The sequence below is a fragment of the Lipophrys pholis genome (genome assembly GCF_963383615.2).
Source record: "Lipophrys pholis genome assembly, chromosome: 9".
Classification (NCBI taxonomy): Eukaryota; Metazoa; Chordata; class Actinopteri; order Blenniiformes; family Blenniidae; genus Lipophrys; species Lipophrys pholis.
Genome location: NC_137639.1, coordinates 26,724,916 through 26,746,522, shown reverse-complemented (window position 1 = coordinate 26,746,522; position 21,607 = coordinate 26,724,916). Strand labels below are relative to the sequence as shown.

Below are 21,607 nucleotides of genomic sequence, written 5' to 3'. Positions count from 1 at the left end.
TATATTCATACTGACACCTACTGGACGGAGGTGGAACCGCAGGTCATGGCCAGCATCTTTACAGATCTTCATGAATGTGCTGACCAGTAGTTTACAGCGAGCGATGAATTGATCATCTGTGAGACAAACATGTAATCAAATATTTACTACCACAGACAATACCTGGAATTTCAGATTGGTTGTAAAGTTTTCAGAAATACGGCAGGAATAATTTTGAGAATCATAACCAATTACCATCAAAGTTAGAAACTGATATGCAATGTAAAGTTGATCCACAAAATCATTCATTAATGATTTGGCAAATTCTGTATCTGACTTTCTCTTTAAAATTTTGGTTTCTCTGTTTACAGGTAGCCGCGCATACTGTGACCGCCCACTGAATTGTCACACTGGTAAAAAAAAAAAAATCCCCAAGAGTATCAATAAAGTGTAATTATAATTTTTTTCAATTATTTGGTTATTTGTTGTTGCTTTATTTCGACACTTGATTGTATATGTGGAGGTGACAGGAAGATAAAGTTACAGGTAGGGGGACGACACAGTTTTCACAAGACAAGCAAAAAGACCAAACAGTTCAGTTGGGTTCATTGGGTGAGGAACCCATTTATTGTGAGCGAGAGCGACAACCTTCCTGTGAGGTTGCAAGAGCATCCGATGTATTCATCAGCTCACCAGGGGGCTGAACACGGAATATGCTGAGATGACACTGAGTTTCTAGTGTGATGTGGTGAAAGAATAGACTGAAAACATGCATTAACGTTTGCCTTTTGGTTTTACTTATATGCGAGGTGCCTGACCCAGCCAGTCATGGACCTGGCTGGTTTTCCACCTGGGCGAACACCTGCAACAGTATAGCTGCAACCGTTGAAATCGTGTAAAGAAAAAAAACCAAACATTTAAAACAAGATGAAGATGTATTTTTTTGAATCCCCCAAAAAAGTACAACAAAATATACCAAAAAATATTTACAAAGCACTTTTAGCACATTTGAAAACAAAAATAAAATCGGCCAGTTTTGGTTAGTTTCCCTGGACTGGGACGCAGTACATCATTGCCAACCACTGTCCAGTAGCTTGAGCATCCAATCTGCCTCAAAGTGTCATTTTGCTGCCTCTGGATTGCCGTTGTTTGGCAGCATTCAATCCGATGGTTGTCCATTCTGTAGACCTCTGTGATGAGAAGCCGAGTACGTCACCAATCGGCGTCGAGCCTTGCCCGAGGGGCAGGAAGCGAGTCGTACAGCTCCTGGCTGCGAAACGATGGAACCCCACGATCCAGCCACACACCCCGTCAGTGTTGCCATCCACCTCATCTGACATCATGTCGATTGTGATGCCCCCTAATAAGTCCTCTTCATCTGGAGCAAGTACAGTCTTCCTTGCATCCAACATCTGTGAGTATAATCAGTACACAAAACATCAACACCACGTAGTGTTGTACTCCCGGTATACTTAAAAGATTTACTTGTAAAAAATGAAACACTTATATGGGCCAGTAATAGATTCTAACCACACATAATGTAATGAATCAAACATAACATATCTTACTCTCTTTCTTCTCCAGCGAAGACTTCATGGCTTCTGCTTGGAAGTTCCTTCGTAGGGTTTCATAATATGTTTTACAGGCGGCTGAAAAGCAGTTAAATGAGGATGTTATTACAAGACGTTTATTATTATTATTATTTCTAGCCATCACCGCTGTTGATGAAGCAAGATATTTACATAGAAGGAAGTCAGTCTCCACAGTTTCCATGTCTGGACTTGCAGCCATCGTTTGAACTAAATATGTAGTGATGGCCTCGTTGCGAGGTGAGCCCAGTCTGTGAAAATAAGTAAGGACATTTATTGACGACTTACATCAGAACAAATGTTGCGTATTTCGGTCCTTAAAGAAACTGAAGTGGCAGACACAATTTGAATAAATGGTCTCACCCTTGTTCCGCGTCATAACGCAAGATGTTGTCTTCTGAGTTGTGAATTCTACGAACCATTTCCTAAATGTCCCAAAAAAGGAAACAAAGTCAGGTTTGTGGACAAAAACGAAGGACTACAATGTACAACTGTGTAATGTTACCGATTCAGAGCATTCTGGGAAAGCTCACTGAAAATATCCCACAAATGGAAAATATTCTTACTGCAATCTTGAGACTGTGTGTTTTCTGCTTAATCTCCTCCCGGCCGAAGAAGCTGTTTAATTTGGCTTCCATGGCAGCCATCCTCTCCTGTAACCTCTGCTCCCTCGCCTCCGACGCTGCGTGACACCGGTCCAGCTTCTGCTCCAGCCGTGCTACCTGGCGGGACAACGCGCTGATGGCGCTCAACAGTTTTTCCTCCGTGTCTGCAGCAACTGGAAGCAGTCGGTCATGTCCAGGTTGTCCACGTCGAGCTGTTTGCAGTGAATACGGCTTCTCAGCTGTGTGAATTCTCATGTGGGCCAACAGAGAATCCTGTTGGCTGAAACTTTTATTGCAGACTTCACAACTTATTTTCTTCCTCTCAGTGAGAGTTTCTAAGTTCTGACATAATTTAGGTTTTTTACGGACATGTTCACCTCGTGTTTCCTCACAAAGAAGCTTTTCACATTCGGCCTGATTCTCTGACGCGGGAACGTCGTCCACACGGTCACTATGAAATATTCCGGTTTCTTTCAGCTCTGCATTTATAGTTGATTCTGAGTCAATACGTCTTTTCAGATGGTGGACTCCAGGGTCACGAGAGAGGAACTGCTCGGTGTCCGGTACTTCTTCTCGTTCACTCAGGGAACTTTGCTCCTCAACAGAAGGAACCTTAAAGGAATCACTTTCAAACTTCAGTGTGAGTCGCTCTCCCTCCTGGCTGGTACCAAGTTCCTGGTGCTCCTTAATCTGTGGAGGTTCTGGTTCCTCATGTTCCTCTTTGATCTGTAGAAGTTGTGGTTCTTCTGGTTCCTCTTTGACCTGTGGAGGTTCTGGCTCCACCTGCTCTAGAGAATAGTGCGTTTCCCATTCAAAGAGCTGCTGCTCTCTACAGTCATGGTGCTGTATGAGCTCTGGAGGGACAGAAAAGTAAAAGATAAAAAGTTAGTTACATTACTTCTACAGTTACAGCTTAAAAACAAAACAAAACCTGGGACTCAAGGAGTGAAACTGAAAACTTTCATTCAAATTTCAAAAATAACGTACAGTTGTTAGATTATTGCTTGATGTGCACCTTCACATGGTGGATTCATTTTTTCTAGGTGGTATATTCATTTAACCCTCAGTTCACTTGCAAGTGAACCGAGACCCACATTTTCCGACCTCAACCGGAACCTATGTATCGATTCAAACAAAATGTCTGAGCTAAACCCAAGTTTCCCTCCAGAGAGACAAATCCCGGCTTGTGTCTGAACAAAATGCAGCCATAACGATGGAGATCGGCCACGAGTCAGATTCGTGTGTTCATTCAGGCCTCTCCTTACCTGCTGTGTGCAAGTTCATTTGAGGTTTCCGGTTGAGTTCCAGAAGCCTGCGTTGACGACCGATCACCTCCTCGTACTGGACGATAGTTTGTTCAAACACGGTGAAGATTTCTGCAGCAGCAGCAGTGAGTCTCTTGTTGATGAACTCTCTCAAAGCCTGGACTGAAGCCACTGTTGCTGCAGGAGATGAAATATCAACAACTTTGTCATACAATTAACCGGTTTTGAGTTGACTGGTGTGTCGTCTTCTGTACCAACATGAGAGACACGACTAAAGACAGCTGATGTTCAGCTTTATGTGTCGACTGGACGAGTCTGAGGACCACACAGTAGAAGCCCCAGTCAGCCCACTGAAAAGCTGCTACAGATTTACCTCTAAACTGCATTGGTGCAATAGTCTGTATACATTTTAACATGCAGTTTTGTATATTTGTATAATAGTTGCATTATTTTTATTATTTAAAAAAACTTTCACATTTTTAAAATGTTTATTGTATCTATGTATGTATGTTGTATCTTTCTTTTTCTATGTATGTTTTTGTTTTATATGGACCTGGTGTCTGCAATAATGATTACCAAGGAAAAGACAGGCAGTGTTATTACTCCTACCTGCAGAGGACGTGCTCACGTTGTCGCCGGGTTGAGATTCACTCCGGAGCGGATCGGAATCGCGACATCTACTCAAAGTTATCGCATGCTGTGTGTGCAAGTGTTTCTGCATATTGGTGGTATTCCCTCCCTTTGACGAAATGTCCACTTTGCAAGTGTTGCAGGTTGCCCTGTTGTTCTCCTTCTCCGTGAAATGTAACCAAACCTTCGAGCGTTTGCGCCGCTTGGGCCCCATGTTTCCCGCTGGCTGCGCTGGTAAAGCGACGTCGCCAAGCACGCTGCGTAGTTGACGTAAACTACGCAACGTGCGTAGTGACGTCGGGCTCCTGCGCTTCTCCTTCTTCGGCGTTTAACGGAGGTTTTTTTTATCCAGGAAGTTGCACTACCGCCATCTGCTGGCTCTATCTACCCACTCGGTAGTTTCCGCAATAAACCCGTTGCCTTTAAAAAAAACTATTCAAACATCTTCTGCACCTTCCTCTCCCTCTCCATTCCACTATCTCCTTCACTCATCCTCCTCCTTCCATTCCTTCTCAATCCCTCGATATATTCCTTCTTTCACTCATAAACTTCCTGCAGTTCACGAGCACTTGTTTCTGATTCTTGGCAAAGATGACAAGGGCCTGTTGGACGTTTCCCCGTTATGTGTTTTGTACTGTTTAAAGAGGTATGCCTGGTTCTTAATCTGGCGAAAACACCCTCTTCTCTGCTACTGCCTCCTCCACTCATCATATCCCCCAGTACATTTTGATTACTGTAAAGATGCTTTTCTCTTGTCTCTTTAAAAAAAAATGAAATAAATTTCCCTTCAGACTATGGATTTCCCTTCTGTTCTGGCCAACCTGATGGTGGTATCAGTATTTGCGTTGGTCCTGGCTTTCTTGGCAATCTCATTTCCCATACGAGATTGTTTTACTCTCAATGCAGTGGTTTAAAATTTCTTTCATATACACCCTTGGATCAATATTTTATTTTGAGTTCTTCAACATCACATGATTCAAAACACACAAAAAAGCCGTAGTGTACAAAATGACAGTGAATTGAGTTCCTCTAAGATCCATCATATAAATGAAAAAGATTTTCTGTATCTCCTCATTTTTTTCCCCAATAAAACACAAAGCGCTCCCCCTGAGCGCTACTCTGTACGGCAGCTACTGATCGCTCAATTCGGGAAAGTAATTACCCCTCTGGGGATTATACAACTTGTGATTTGGGGCTCAAGTTTGAAGTCCTGAATGACATCTCCCACAGAGTCTTTCATCTTTTTGTGAGCTTTCATGTGGCGGGTCAATGAGCCTTTTCGACCGAAACTGGTCCCACATATTTCACAGGAATATGGCTTGTCACCTGTGTGGGCTTTAATGTGACTCACCAAACTAGTCCTGGTTTTGAAACGATTCCCACATATTTCACAGGAATACGGCTTCTCACCTGTGTGAGTTCTCATGTGGATCACCAAACTACTGGGTGCAGAGAAACATCTCCCACATGTTTTACAAGAATATGGCTTCTCACCTGTGTGAGTTCTCATGTGGACCAACAAATGATTGCGCTTACTGAATCTTCTCCCACATGTTTCACAAGAATATGGTTTCTCACCTGTGTGAGTTCTCATGTGGACCGATAAACAATAGTTAAGACTGAAACGTCTCCCACATGTTTCACAGGAATACGGTTTCTCACCTGTGTGAGTTCTGATGTGACGCAACAAAGTAGTGGGTGCAGTGAAACATTTCCCACATGTTTTACAAGAATGCGGCTTCTCACCTGTGTGAGTTCTCATGTGGACCAACAAATGACTGTGCTCTTTGAAACATCTCCCACATGTTTTACAAGAATACGGCTTCTCACCTGTGTGAGTTCTCATGTGGACCAACAAATGACTGTGCTCACGGAAACTATTCCCACATGTTTCACACGAATACGGCTTCTCACCTGTGTGAGTTTTGATGTGGCGCAACAAAGAATCCTGTCGGTTGAAACTTTTATCACAGACTTCACAAGTTTTGTTCTTCCTATCAGTGAGAGTTTTTAAGTTCTGATATAATTTAGGTTTTTTATGGACATGTTCACCTCGTGTTTCCTCACAAAGAAGATTTTCACATTCGGCCTGATTCTCGGACGCGGGAACGTCGTCCACACGGTCACTATGAAATATGCTGGTTTCTTTCAGCTCTTCATTAATAGTTGATTCTGAGTCTGTACATTTTTTCAGATGGTGGACTTCAGAGTGACCAGAGAGGAACTGCTCAGTGTCCGGTACTTCTTCTCGTTCACTCAGGGAACTTTGCTCCTCAACAGAAGGAACCTTAAAGGAATCACTTTCAAACTTCGTTGTGAGTCGCTCTCCCTCCTGGCTGGTACCAGGTTCCTCATGTTCCTCTTTAATCTGTAGAAGTTCTGGTTCCCCTTTGATCCGAGGAGATTCTGGCTCCTCCTGCTCTTGATGATATTTTGTTTCCTGTTCAAAGAGATGCTCCTCTCTCCAGTCGTGGTACTGTAGGCGCTCTGGAGGGACAAAAACGTCAGATGAGTTACATCACTTTTACAGTTCCAGCTTAAAAAAAACCCAAAACAAACCGGGACTCAAGCAGAGACATTCATTAAAATCTTAAAACTAACGTGACGAGGTTCTTCGGCGGCGCTCTTCGCCATTCTTCAATTTCAGCCATTATTCTGAGTGCTAACTTGAATACAGTGTATTATAAACCACATCACAACAAGCACTGGAAGTGTTGCCGTTACTTTTAAAAACAGTCCAAAGAGAGCACTTGTTAAGAAAACACTTTAATCAATCTAATTCGTTTTGGGGTTCGCTCATTATCGCCATTGCTCCATCTCGTAGAAAAACACAAGAACAAACAAGAACTGATTTTAAGCCAAAGACTGAACAAGTCTGGCGATTTAAAAGTCACCCCAAGCCACAAACATCAAATTACACTGACTGGTTTGATTTGATGTCACTCACTTATACTGTTAATCAGTAATGGGTGACACTGCTACTAAACCCCGCCTCCTCGGGGAGCTTTCTCCTGTGCCCCAGGTTGCTCAATCACAAACTACAGATAGAGAAATACATGAGATTGAAACTGCCGTTTCGTTAATAGAGGAATTCTCCGCTGCTCCTGAATTAAAACTTAATAAACCTAAATGTTTATTGAACTCATGGCTTCAGAGAGACTCATCAATTTAGGAAGAGTCCTTTTGACTAAAGCTGAAGATGCTTCCATTTGTGTACCCAGGGCTTTCCCTCAATATAGCCATTCAAAACGTACATATCAAGCTTCCTTGGTGTTGATAACAAACGTACCTTTTGTAAAACTGAACCTGAAAGTGTAACCCAATTGTTTACATATAGTAGAGCTTTTTGGAAAGAACTAGAGAACTATATTCTGTACAAAACAACACATAAAGCCAATATTGAAGGGAAGAACATTACATTTTTTTGGGGCTTGACGTGCAAGCAATAATGTGAGATTCATGTGTTCGTTCAGATTTCTCCATACCTGTTCTGTGTAACTTGATTCGAGGGTTCCAGTTGATTTCCAGAAGCCTGCGTTGGTGATCAATCTTCTCCTCGTACTGGATGATAGTTTGTTCAAACACGGTGAAGATTTCTGCAGCAGCAGCAGTTAATCTCTCGCTGATAAACTCTCTCAAAGGCTGAACTGAGCTCATTGTTGCTGCGGGAGGTGAAATATTTTCTCTGAGACACGCCAAAACAACGGAGAAGTCCAACCCACTGCTAAAATGATCCAAAGTCGCTTCTTCTCTCGCTGTGGAATCAAAAACGTTCAGCTTCATACTGACACCTACTGGTCGGAGGCGACATTGCACGTCATCGCCAGCATCTTTGCTTTGGTTGGAGCCCCTTCATGAACGGACTGTTGCTGGTGTATTTTACATGTAGCAATTTCTGACAGAGCCAGAGCATTTACGAAAAGCTCTATCTTGGGAGCCAGTGTCAAAAAGTTGCTTTTTCAGTAGCTCCGACCACTGAGAACACAATTAACGTTGTGTTTTCACTTGAAAGCGTTGTGTAAATGGGCCCGGTGTTGAAGCACTACTTGTTGTTGGCTTGTTGAGAAAAACCTTCTTTTTGCTGCCTTCTACCACGTGGCGCCACAGAGTCTCCTACAAGATTCTCAGACATTTTCCAAAACAGACAAAAAAGCAGTAGTGTTCGAAGTAAAAAAAGAAATGTGCTTCTCATAAGATTCACGATACAACCATGAGACTTTGTCAGCCTCTGGTGGAGTTTGACACAAATGGAAAGCAAATTTATTTAAATCTTCTCATTTATTATGACAAAACAGAAATAACAAATTTCAAACAGTGTTTAAAAAGTATCTTTTTCTTTAAACTGGACGTCAACTTGGTATTTTGGGCTCAAGCTTGACTTCCTGAATAAGATCTCCCATACAGTCTTTCATGACTTCATCTTTTTGTGAATTCTCATGTGGCGCACCAAAGTACTCCGCTGATTGAAACATTTTTCACAAATTTCACAAGAATACGGCTTCTCACCTGTGTGAGTTCTCATGTGGCGCAACAAATGATAATGGACACCGAAGCCTTTCCCACAAATTTCACAAGAATGCGGCTTCTCACCTGTGTGAGTTCTTGTGTGGCGCAACAAATGACTGTGTTCACTGAAACTTTTCCCACAGAATTCACAAGAATACGGCTTCTCACCTGTGTGAGTTCTCCTGTGACTCATCAAACTAGTCCATTGACTGAAACGATTCCCACATCTTTCGCAGGAATATGGCTTCTCACCTGTGTGAGTTCTCATGTGGGCCAACAAAGTCTTGTGTAAACCGAAACTTTTCCCACACATTTCACAAGAATATGGCTTCTCACCTGTGTGAGTTCTCATGTGGACCAACAAATTACCATGGTCACTGAAATTTTTCCCACATGTTTCACAAGAATACGGCTTCTCACCTGTGTGAGTTCTCATGTGGACCAACAAACTGGCCTGCCGGCTGTAACTTTTACCACAGAGTTCACAAATTATTTTCTTCTCATCACTGAGAGCTTCTAAGTTTTGACATGAATTATTTGTTTTGCGAACATTTTCACCTCGTGTTTCCTCACAAAGAAGATTTTCACATACGGCCTGATTCTCTGACACGGGAACGTCGTCCACATGGCCAGAGTCACGAGAGAGGAACTGCTCGGTGTCCGGTACGTCTTCTCGTTCACTCAGGAAACTTTGCTCCTCAACAGAAGAAATCTTAAAGGAATCACTTTCAAACTTCAGTGTGAGTCGCTCTCCCTCCTGGCTGGTACCAAGTTCCTGGTGCTCCTCAATCTGTAGAGGTTCTGGTTCTTCTGGTTCTTCTTTGATCTGTGGAGGTTGTGCTTCCTCCTGCTCCAGAAAGTAGCTTGTTTCCTGTTCGAAGAGCTGCTCCTCTCGACAGTCATCGTGCTGTGGGAGCTCTGGAGGGACAAAAGTTACATTACTGTAGAAATGGTTCTCAATTCCCGACCTCGATGTCGTTCACATTTTGGATCACTCCCAGCTTCAGCACACTTCAATGTACTGTTGATGACAACGAGCTCCTTACTGCATTCAGGTGTGTTGTAATTGGGAGAGACCTAAAACATGCAGGATTCTGGCCCTCAGTGCCCAGAATTAAATTCCCCTGCAGCAGAGGAATATAAATACCTGGGTACTGTCTATGACAACCAACTGAGGCTCCATTAACACGTACCCGGGTATTTTCAAAAACAGTGATATTTCTCTGCGTTTGGGCCTTGCATCTTCTCATGTGCAATTTTACAACGTACAATATACATTTACAATGAACAATACACTTGTTGTTTTAGAAGAAGAAGAAGAATCGTACTTTAGTAATTGTGTTTGAAATCAGACAGTCCAAGTACTTTTCAATCATTTTACTGCATTCCAGATTTGAAGAGCATTGCTTGGGGTTCCTTGAGGCAGAGGAAGAAAACACTGGAGGAAAGCCTCTCGGTCCTCATTCAGGAGCAGCATATCCCATCTGAAGACTGTAGATGGCAGTCATATGATAATGGAACAAACAGAAAGGGGAAGAAGTCCTAGTCAGACTACTGCTGAGGTCCGCTCCTGCCTCCGGCACCAAATGACCTTAGAGCCCAATCCTGCACCAAAACTACTCTCATTCTTTCTCTTTATTCTTTCTAATGTGCTGCTCCTTGGACGTCTAATTGCCCCCATCGAGGTTGAATAAAGTTTTGTTTTTTTTCTGGTTCCGATGAAACAATCCAGGACATTTTTTTTGTGGTAGTTCAGAGTAAGTTGCTGATTCTATTTTTCAACCGGTAACTTTTGTATTTGTAACAGATTACGTTGCATTTACAAGTAATCCTCCCGAACACGAGTAAGGTTCATGGGTTCATTCAGACTTCTCCATACCTGTTATGTGCGACGTGTTTTGAGGGTTCCAGCTGATTTCCAGAAGTCTGCGCTGGTGATCAAGCTCCTCCTCGTACTGGACGATAGTTTGTTCAAACACGGTGAAGATTTCTGCAGCAGCAGCAGTTAATCTCTCGCTGATAAACTCTCGAAAAGCCTGAACTGAAGTCATTGTTGCGGCAGGAGATTAAATATTTCCACTACCGCTTCCAAAGCCGCTTCTTCTCTCGCTATATGGAGGATCACAAACAGCATTCAGCTTCACAGTGACACCCACTGGTCAGAGAGGGGAACTACAGGTAGAATTAGAAGATTTAAAAACGTTTGGTTTCCATTTGGGTTGAGCGACACACAGACGGTCCCCTGGTTGCATCATGAATCTTAGCACATTTATTTCTGACATGACCGCTTTTTTTTAGGTGTTTTGAAAAATGAAAAATCTTGTATGAGCAGATGTGGACTTAGAAAAAATGGAAGTAAAATGTTGATATGAATCCACTGGGTTTTGTTAGTGTTTGCTTTTTAAACTTTACATTCTATAAGACTAGTATAATTAAGTACATTCTAAGTATTGACTTTAGAGTTAATTGTTGAGTTTCATCCTTAAAAGAGAGCGGTTGTTTGATGTAATTTCACAGACTATTTTAACTTTATTTTTTAAATTTATCTTGTTTTTTTTTGTTCAAAGTGGCATGTCTGTGCTTTTCCTTCCCTCTACCCTCCTGCAGGATCCGTGATAGTGGGACCGGAGGTTTGTGATCAGTCCCTTTTTGACGCTCACCATCTGATATCAGCTTGTTTTCTGTTGTTGCTCTCTCTCCCATCCTTATGTCTGACCCCAACTCGTCAAAGCAAACAAACTGCCATGTCCGAATCTGCTATATCAATAAAACACAATACAACTGAAAACCAACTCTGACACATTTCATCTCTCCAGTTTTTGCCATTTATGCGCTGTAGTTAGGGTTAAGTTTTGGGTTCCCACAATGCAGACGTGCAACAAAACATAGAGAACGAAGTTATCAGTAAATACTTTTTTTTATCATCACACATGTTCACATGAGTTCTGTTACTCTGTCACAACAGGTCAATGCGATAACCTATCAGTTAAAATGCTTTAGTAACTCATTAATACAATTGCAGTTGCTGTATTTTTAGATGGATATATAAATTGACATTTATGGTAAAAAAAAAATTATGTGGCAGTTTTATTCTGACCAGGCCAGAACAACAGTGGTTTACAAAAGAAAGTACATGCTGTTAGTACGGAGTGATGTTAAAAGGCCTGTCCCCTTCGTTTCCTTTCCTCCTTCTCATATGCTCATGGTGACCTGGATAAACTATAAAAAAAAAAAGAAAAAGAGAACTTTCAATCAATCATTTTGACATAATTCAGCACAACTTTTATCAGGAGAGATTGTTCATCTCAAGGTGAACGCACATTACTGATGGCATTGCACTAATGGTAAGATTCAGATTTTAAAAGCTGCATATCAGAGGAAATAGATAACCCACCTTCACCTTAATTATTAAAGTAAAGCTCATCTGTATGGACAGAAGATTTAGTTATACAACATAGAAATAATCTCTCTTTAACCAGATCGTCTTCCTAGATGTTATGTGACATGTTTTATTTTGCCTCTTCACCACAATCAAAGCTGGAAACATAACAAACCAATATATTTAGGATGAAGTAATAATGTCTGGTTCTGCACAGAGAATCAAAATCTAATGTTTTCACTATTACCATTACAGATGAATTGGACTTTATGAGAGGACAGATGTGAGCCTGCTTTGCGTCTGACGCGTCTTTCCCGGGACAGTAAATGTGTATTTTTCTTCCGATAAGCAGCACTTATCATTGGCATTAGCGTTCTGTGTGCAGATTAGAAATAATAATACTGCTACAACGCCTACTTGACTGCGAGTGTACTAAAGTTCTTCCCAATAAGGAGTCCTGGGAATAGGATTTCTTAATAATTATGAATTGCAGAGGCAAGGTGAACACAGGATGCCTGAAATTAAATCCTAAGCTTTAAACTCAACGTTTATCTTACTGTACTTTTACAAATTATCGATCTTAATTTGAAAATAATAAAAAAAAAAAATAGTGAGCTGGGATAACTCACATCATCATACTGAAACAAGGCGCTGCCATTGTGAGAAGTGTCCCTCCGACGAAACTGGTCTGAAATAGAAAGAAAGAAAAAAAAAAAGCACAAATCACCACACGTACATGACGCACTGTATTCCTGTGACAACTGAAGGAGCTCCTCTGATGCGTATCGGCAGAGTGACGGTATTACGGTTCGGCTGCTTGCCATTCAGAGAATAGAGATAGATCTTCCAAGACCCATAAAGTAAAATGATGCACATTTTAATCACCTGAAATGATTAGCTGACCGAATAATCAAGAGATGAGCTACAAGTTATTCCTCCACAGATAAAGGTCAAGACAGGAAGAGGAAATCTGGACAAACAAGTTGGATCTGTGTTTTGGCCACATTTTGACGCTCTCAAAGTGTTGCCTAATTGCAATGAACAAATCTACTGAAGAAACTAGATTAGATTCCTCACCAGTCAGAGCGCGCAGCCTCACACAGCAGGCCACAAACTCATCAAAGGGGATCCTGCCGTTCAGACTGTAGCGCTTCATGATGCAGTTCATAGCCTGAGGGCTCAGATTGTAACCTGCAAGCACATTATCCACAACTCAAAATCAGAGCACATCTTCGCGGCACTTTTATTACGACTCTGGAAAAATGGACCGGACTATTTCACATCCCATCTCCACGACTTTACACCAGGTCTAATTCATTTTACCTGAAATGAATCAAAGCAGGACGTCACAGTTTTATGAATTTGAACGGCATTGAGAGTCCAGGTTGAAGTAGGACGATCCCATCTCTTTCTCATCTTTTAAATGAAATACACAAACTATCTCCACAAGTCTCGACACAACCAGAGACGGAAGGTCTAAGATTCACAGGAAAACCCATGGAATGAACTGTGAACACGGAGCACTGGGGGCAGTAAAAACTGGTTTTGTTCCAACAAGTTGGTCGCTGGCAATATTTCAAATGTATCTTAAAGCAACAGCCCCTTATAAACCATTTCACACACCCGGGTCACACTGTGCCGTCAGAAGTGTGTTAGTGCACTTTAAACGTAATGAGATGGAGGATAAAGTAGAGAATCTCTAGAACATTGTGTTGGAAGTGAAGAAAAAAAGCTTCTTTTTTTTTCCTATTAAAAGAGAAATCTGTCTTCTCCTGTTTCAACTGGTTAACTTTAAACTGTTCAAACGGAACAGGGATGCTGCGATCCACCCACATCACAGAAATACCTTTCAATACTCTTAAGGACCTTCACAAAAAGAAGAAAAAAAACCTGCTGCTATGCGGAGTTGTACAAGTCGTCATACCCAAGGAGCCGATGGCCTGCTGCAGCTCATGACCCTCCACCATCCCGCTGCGGTCGCGGTCAAAGGAGGCGAAGGTGTTCTTCCAGCCGTTCAGCGCCTGCCACAGGTCCTTGAACTCGGGGAAGCCCATAGTGCCGGACATGTCCCTCTGGTGCCGGGCGGTGAGTTAAGGAGGAGACTTGGATTTAATGGAAACGCTCAAACCAGATAAAAATCTGGAGCATAAGCTTTATGTAAAGATCCCATACTGCATAGTAAAAACAACCACTGCTTCACATAGTATTACAATTGTACTGTACAAACTTTAAATGTAGTTAAATCATCCTTTGAAACTGAAGAAATCTGGAGTAAAAAAAAAGAAAAGATACTAGATATTTTGATTTGCTTCAAAGCTTCAGGGTGATTTTTTTGTTTGGTTTCTGAATGTCCCCGTATTGGTACATTTTTATGAACGTGTATGAATTGTAAATTGTACACAATATTGGATCTTATGTGTGCTCCATGGGTATTGTGTAGTTGTCACACAGGGAATCCTAAAACAAGAAACTCCCTGAGTAGTGAAGGATACATCCAGCATGTTGATCATCAGTCTGCATGTGTCCATGCTGAAGGCTGTATAAAGAAAGAAAGAAAGAAGAAATCACTAGCAGAAAATCTAAAATGACTATAAAAACAACAGACAGTACTTAGAAAATGTCATCATTGGTGCAAATTGAACTGATCTAAAACACATTTATAAAAACTGTGAGAAAACAAATACAGAGTGATGGAGGAAACGAGAATTTGAAAGATGAGACGAACCGAAAAGGACAAGTTCAGTATTTACACAACAGCTCTATCACGGAGTTTCCCCGCTTACAGCAACTCATGTTAACAGAATCCCGAAAGCAGAAGTAAAACACCTCGCTTTCTTTCAAGTGAATTCGCCGGCACGTCCAGTCGACACTTCAGTGACGCAACATGCAACATAAACTACTAACAAAAAGTTAGTTTAGTGATATTATATCATGGAAGATTTAAACCGAAGCATGCGATGGTGATTTCCTCATCTCAAACAATTTACTGAAAGAAAAGCAAACAACAGTGGAGGGCCAATGTCTCGCGCTGTTCATGCTGTTCACGCTGTTCACGCTGTTCACACGTCACCATAGTGTCTCTCTGTATCTCCGGCCAACCTGCTGATAAAACTCTAAGCGCAGTCGACTCTTCTGTCCGAGATTGAAGCTCCAATGTCGAGGGACTGTTGAGCAACTGTGAGGCGTCGTCTTGGTCTCATGATGTCAAGACGGCAGGATGAGCAGGACCGTTTAAATACCAATTCTAATTGAACCAGGAACCGCGAAACCCAGTACAACAGATTGATTGAAAAATTTACAAGACAAACAAATCACTTTCTCTGCTGTTTTTTTTCTTCTTCTGGTACTTTTTAACTTTAAGTGTCCAAGCGAGATTAGAGGAGGGGGGACATTCACAGTGTACGTTAATTAACGAATGATGTGTAATTCTGCAGTCTGTGTTTCAAGGTTGACCCGTGTCAGCAGTTTTGGAACCTCGGCGCTACTTTTTGTAACCTGCAATGTCCGCAGTGCAGGAAGCACCTGGATCTTTCTCAAAACATTTCAGCCTTTAAGAAGGAGCTGTCCAACTTTACTGCTGGACAAACTCCTGGACAATCATGCAAAGGTTGTACTGTAACACCGTCTCTTCTTGCAAGAATAATGTCATAAAATTGTCTTAAACTTTAATTTTCTTTCTTACTGTTTTTTGCAGTAATAACACAACATCCCTTGAATGATCAATAAATTAGATTTATGTGGGTGTATGTATCTTAATTAAGACCTTAAGACCATTTTATTTGCTCAGTCTTACCAACAAATGCTACATTACTTTATCCTGCTTTCTTATTCACTTTGTTTTAATGTATTTTTGTTCATTATATGTTTATTGGAATCTTGTACACTTTGTAAATCTGAGTGGTACTACATAAATAAACTTGGTTCAAATTCGATTTGCTGGGTTCATCTCTGTTAAAGGCCCCCTAGAAATGACTGTGGTGCAGTATAAATAAAGTTGAATTGAATGGAGTAAGAACCATCTGACGCTCTTACGTTGGTACGAGCCAGAGATGCCGGACTGTGTGAGGCAGCGCTGCAGCTCGTCTGGTGAAATCTGTCCATCCTGTTATGTTGAAACATAAGAAGTAAGACAAGTACACAATACCGTCACAAATGTACAAAGATGCTGTGAGCTGCCAATCCTGCAGTACTGATTCACTCTGTACTTACCAAACTTGCAAATATCTTATATTTCTAGCCCAAGATACTGTCGTGTGTTATTTAAATAAAAGTTCTGGGCGGTTTCTCACCTGTCCAGCTACCCCAGCAAAATACCCGTAGAGAGGATCTTGTTGCTAAAAGAGTCACAAAGAGAAAAGTATGAAATTAGTCCAGGGTGGTTTTGTGATACTCCAACACACGGGTTGTACACGGTACAGCCCAGTGTCATCTGGACTGGGCCAGACCGGTAAAATAGCACCATAATAACCTTTATATTTAAACTTTTAAGCTCTTCTTTGTTTTGTTGCAGAGTATACGTGATGAAAATGTGTATATTTAAAAAACCCAAACAAATACCACAATCTTAACCTCCTGGTGCAAAATACAGTCGGACGTCCACAAACCATCAGCAGCTGTTCCATTATGCACATTTCTACAAACTCATTCTGACACATGCTGGTTTGAAAACTCAATATAATGGAGTACAATTAATTATAACACTTAAAAAGAAATCAATAAAGACAACTGTGCATCAACTGGTATATTGTGAATCTTTTTTTTTTTTTTAATGAATGCAATTTCATTGAATTACAAGAAAGACCGGTGATATTTTCCGAAAAGACAATTTAACTGATGGAAAAATCTTAGCCGAGTAACCGGATTGGCTGGAATCTCAGCAATATTATTATGAAACAAGAAAGAGATAATAAAACCTTAAAGAAAAAAAAAAAAAACTCACATTTTGAAAGACAAATGTTTTTAATCTACATTAGCAAACACATTTGAGTAATTTCCTTGTGTATGATCAATGATTCATTAAAATCAATACACAAACATCTCTCTCAGCTCTAAGTGATTATTTCCAATTATAGTTCACTTCAGAAATGGAAGGAAAATTATTTATGAGTTGAGGTTTGATGAAAAGCCCGAGTAGGTCAGGTGACCATAATTGGGAACTTAAGGATCTCAATTCTTTCTTTTCAAGTACATTTTATAGGAAAACACTAGAATATAGGTAAAACAGCGAAAGGGCTAGCTCTTCTTCTTTTTCTTTTTCACATAAAGGCAATAAGTTCAATAGGTCCTTTTTGGGAAAAACATTTTTAACGCGTAACGGTGAAATGTGTTCAAATTTGGGCAATTTTAGGTCCTTTGTTTAGGAGCCATCAGCACCTTAGGGTTAAAGAGTGGATATTTTACTGAGGTTTCTGTAAATGATTAAAAGGTTCTGGTTAGGAAATGATTCGAGGCTGCAGCATTTTCTAGGAGCAAACATACTGAGGTGGTCCACCACATCCTGTTGTTGACTGAATAAACTCAGACTGATTCATTTGTTGAGGCACCGATAGCAGAAGGTCGTGGAAACAAATACCTGCCCGGGGCCTTTCTGTGTGGAGCTCGCAAGTTCTCCCTGTGTGTGCGCGGGGTTTCTGAATGAAATGCCCGTGAATGTAAGCGCGTGTGGTTGTTTGTCTCTGTGCGTGTTTGTTGTGTGATGGGCTGGCGACCCGTCCAGGGTGCGACCTGCCCTCAGTCCCATAGTTGGCTGGGATTGCCTCAAACGAGCGGCATTAAAAGATGTATGGATTAATTTCTTTATCTTGCGTGTGTTTTCAGGATGCCTGTGTATTTCGCGCACAGCTTCACACAACCTCAAATTAATAATTCACATAGACAATAAAACACCCGGGCCTCTGCCTCAGTGTGCAAAAACCAAACACATAGGTCACAGGTTCAAGTCCATGAAGATAAGAAATCGTATCAGAGGAGTTGATTCAGTACCTAAATTGTTTGATATTATTTCAAGCTCAAACTGCAGCTTTAAGAGAAATATAAACATTTTTAACATTATATTAATCATCTGTTTTAGCTGCATTCACTGAATAAAATATTTTTTTTATTAAATAATTCATACAAGTGCATATAAGAGAGATCCCGGAAAAGCTTCTAAAGCTATTTGTGACCGAGCAACATATAAACTATTTTATAAAGCATTTTATTTTATTAGTTAAATTGTGAAATAAAATCAAATATCAGTATGCTGTATATGTGTATACAGTTTTGATTATTATTACAGACAAAAAGGCTTGAAATGATCAATTTCATGTGTAATAAAACAAGCTAAAGCTTTTTTTTTTTTTTTTTTATTAAGTCATGGGGAAACTTTACCATTATTTATATTTGAGATGTACCTGTAAATATGATGTGACATCACAACAGGAATATAACTTCATTTAATAAAATGATGGAATAAATATACATTTCTCACACTTTAAGGGGGTTTGGTGAGTCAACGTGCACATATTTTATAACTAATCAAAAGGAGATCACACAGATTCATATTATTGTGATAATTTGGTTGAAAGGATGTGCATTTCTGAGAATTTCACAACCACTTTTCCCTTGAAAAAGTCAATAACTTTAATAACTTCAGAGCAGACCTTTTAAATACTGACTGGATTTAAAAAATATATATTGTATTTGCATTTTCATACGGTCTTGGTTTTCATCTTCTAAAATAATACTTTGTGCATATAAACGAGTATTATAGCTTGTAGTAGTACAGAGAGTTTTTGTACCTATTACCACTTAATATGACCACCATCAGGCCCTTCACCTTCAGGGTGGGAAGTACACCTGATTGTGCTGGCATACAGCTTGATTACATAATAGAAATACTTTAATAGAATAGGAATATTTATATACATATAAAAAGCAATATTTTACATGAATTGCTCAAATGCATTAATGTTAAAAATGTCCTACAATCGCACACCTTCAAATGTGTTTCTTTTGAGACACTGAACGACTCGTTCCTGTTATTACGGTGTTTCGGATTAACTGGTCTCCCGATTAACTAGTGACCGACGTACTTTAGCGTCCGTCGTTGCTGCTAATAACGACATATGCGATAATATATGACTCACAAAAGGTACACTTAGAAACTTAAGTGTATATGCGGTTAAACGGCGTTTGCCAAAAGAGATCCTGGTTTATGTCGGGTTTTTCTCATCTGCTGTATTTAGCAGCAACAATGCAGTCGGACCAGTTAACACGGAAACCAGCTACTCCGAAACACCGTCCAGCTTCCGGACTGTAAAACACAGGATGCACAATCTCGGGACAGAATTTCAGGTTTGTACAGACACTTAAGGGAACTGTTATGGTTTTCTCACCATTCCTGGGAATCCACCGGGGCCTGCGCCGTATCCTGGATAAGCCATTTTAAACCAGTTTTACAATAGAATACAACGAAACAACCCCGATCACAGTCCAACGCAGAGGGCGTGTCTGTCAGTGTGCTAAAAGCAGGAAAAAGTTGTTTTTCAAAGTGCTGCCAATAAGCTTGAAGCACCGATGTAGCCTTAGATGTCAATGAATGATAAACAAAGTGTGAAACTATCGAGAGGGAACACACACGACCTGCTGGCAGCTGGTTTAATGTGCTATACTGAACGAACCTACTGGACTCTGATTGGTCCTGAGCACCCACGTGAGACAAAAAAAATAAAATCCCGGCTCTGAACCGGAAACGAATATTTACTTTTATTTACTTTATCTATCTATCTATTTATTTTGATTTGATTTATTTTATTGAAGTGAAATGGAGACTTTAAATAGCTAACAAGAATAATACTTGGGTTTGCAATAACCCGGATTAAAAGCAATACCCTGCCAATATAAATTTAGAAAATTGTATTTTGTGTATTGATGGCTTTTATTAAATTATTATTATTATTTTATTTACATTGTTTTGATTTTAAAAGACTTAATACATTTGTCATCTAGGTACAGGGAAGACATGCAAGTTCCACACAGAAAGCCCAAGTGACCCAGGGTCATCCAATTTTTCGACCAAATAAAATTTGTCCTGGGCAGCAAAACTAAAGAAAACAAAATTGCAATAAATACAAAAATGAGGTCGCATTCATGAAGTCTTTTAGCTACAATTTATATTTTATTTAAATTAGAATTTGAATCTTCCTTTATTTTCATGCATTCTTTCAACTTTAGCTATTTTATACATCTGGAATATGTTAGCTTTTTTTTTTTTTTTTTTTTTTTTTTTTTTTTTAGATATTTAAGTATTTATTGTCACTCTGCAATTCCTAAGATTTAGAGTAATTTTCGATATACTAGCAATTTCTCCCCACATTTTTAATTGTCATTTTTTTGCGATTTTCCTGAAAAAAACTCTACTAACAAATAGTTTTTAGTTTGGCAGTATTGTTAAATGTTTTTGGAGTAATTTTTGCTATTTTATCCATTTTTGGCAATTCCAGCTATTCTGTCTGTTTTAGCTGTTTTACCTTGTTTAGCTGTTTTAGTCTCGAGATTAGAACAATATTTTAAATCAGTGTGGTATGCAAATATATTAAAAGTGAAAACAAAATGTTTATTTACAAATATCTTTCTGTCAGGAATCTGCTCCCGAGCTGCAGGTTGCAGACCCTCGTTCTATATCATTTTATTGCTTTTACCCTTTCCAGGGTTACAGTGGCTGGTGTCAGTCCCAGGTGACATTGGATGAAGGCAGGTTAAACCCTAGACAGGTCTCCATCACGCGGCAAACACAGAGTCAGACAGTAACGCACATTGAAGGCCCCCTGATGGAGTGCTCATACCAATAAAGTTCCATGCTGTCCTACTACCAGGTTGTCACTTTTCAACAGCGTTATTGTTTTCATGTGTGAATGAATATTTCAAATGACTTTGAGGTCTCTTAATGTTGGTTTTCAATTCAGCTGTGCAAAGCACTGGAACAATCTTTAAATACACACATTGCATCAGAAGCTGACGCTACTACCCAATGAGCTCTCAGGGACCCATACCGTGTCTCCATCTGCCCCCATACTTGGTCCAAAGAAAATCCCAATCGGTTGCTCCATGTTTAGTTAAAGAGAGCGAGCTGAAAGAGAGTCCAGACCAGCAGAGATTATTAATTAATCTGTAACAAATCACTTTCGGGGAGAATACTGAGCACCACGTTTGGGCTGCAATGTACAATTCGAATCCTGGCTGTTGGGTTTGGCCTTCCAGACCTCCTTTGTGTCTTCTTTCTCAACATTCAAGAAGCTTTGGTTCAACTGTGCCGAGGCGCCAAGAGGAGAATAAGGATGAGGAGGAACAAGTCTCCGTCGTGTGCCACTACTCTCCAGGTAAGTTCCAAAAAATATTAGGAACTGAAGATTTACATATAAACAGACACATCATCATATCTTAAACAGCATGGATGTGTTTATTGATAATCTAATATAAGACAGAACTTCATGTTGAAAACAGATAACAGTGGCATACATCAGCCTATATATGTTCTAAAAATCAAACAACCCAAACACTGGATTGTACAACAGGACAAGGTTTTAGTTAAGTTCACATTGACCTTTTTTTTTTTTTTTAAAGATAGTCGAGTATATGAAGAAGTAAATACACTGCAAATGCAAAAGAGAAAGT

The 21,607-nt window shown here is 40.2% G+C and overlaps 4 protein-coding genes across 4 annotated transcripts; all 4 read right to left on the bottom strand.

The window, feature by feature from the left end:
- Window positions 1–478: 478 nt before the first annotated feature.
- LOC308115029 (uncharacterized protein) lies at window positions 479–4,325 on the bottom strand. Its single transcript, XM_080472359.1, has 7 exons — window positions 4,048–4,325; window positions 3,439–3,615; window positions 2,135–3,027; window positions 1,932–1,993; window positions 1,722–1,819; window positions 1,548–1,628; window positions 479–1,391 (listed from the first exon to the last, which is right to left on the bottom strand). The coding sequence occupies exons 1-7, from the start codon at window positions 4,280–4,282 to the stop codon at window positions 1,354–1,356; spliced, it is 1,584 nt and encodes a 527-aa protein (XP_080328485.1). The 5' UTR covers window positions 4,283–4,325; the 3' UTR covers window positions 479–1,353.
- A 672-nt stretch (window positions 4,326–4,997) lies between these two features.
- LOC308115075 (uncharacterized protein) lies at window positions 4,998–7,777 on the bottom strand. Its single transcript, XM_080472425.1, has 2 exons — window positions 7,554–7,777; window positions 4,998–6,555 (listed from the first exon to the last, which is right to left on the bottom strand). Exons 1-2 carry the CDS (start codon window positions 7,723–7,725, stop codon window positions 5,210–5,212), a joined length of 1,518 nt encoding a protein of 505 aa, XP_080328551.1. The 5' UTR covers window positions 7,726–7,777; the 3' UTR covers window positions 4,998–5,209.
- Window positions 7,778–8,301: 524 nt separating this feature from the next.
- On the bottom strand, window positions 8,302–10,682 carry LOC308114125 (uncharacterized protein). Its single transcript, XM_080470786.1, has 2 exons — window positions 10,454–10,682; window positions 8,302–9,492 (listed from the first exon to the last, which is right to left on the bottom strand). The coding sequence occupies exons 1-2, from the start codon at window positions 10,623–10,625 to the stop codon at window positions 8,477–8,479; spliced, it is 1,188 nt and encodes a 395-aa protein (XP_080326912.1). The 5' UTR covers window positions 10,626–10,682; the 3' UTR covers window positions 8,302–8,476.
- Window positions 10,683–11,385: 703 nt separating this feature from the next.
- On the bottom strand, window positions 11,386–19,626 carry LOC308114124 (sorcin-like). Its single transcript, XM_080470785.1, has 8 exons — window positions 19,330–19,626; window positions 16,243–16,287; window positions 15,986–16,055; window positions 14,446–14,489; window positions 13,878–14,025; window positions 13,031–13,144; window positions 12,583–12,641; window positions 11,386–11,793 (listed from the first exon to the last, which is right to left on the bottom strand). Exons 1-8 carry the CDS (start codon window positions 19,375–19,377, stop codon window positions 11,767–11,769), a joined length of 555 nt encoding a protein of 184 aa, XP_080326911.1. The 5' UTR covers window positions 19,378–19,626; the 3' UTR covers window positions 11,386–11,766.
- Between the last annotated feature and the right edge of the window lie 1,981 nt (window positions 19,627–21,607).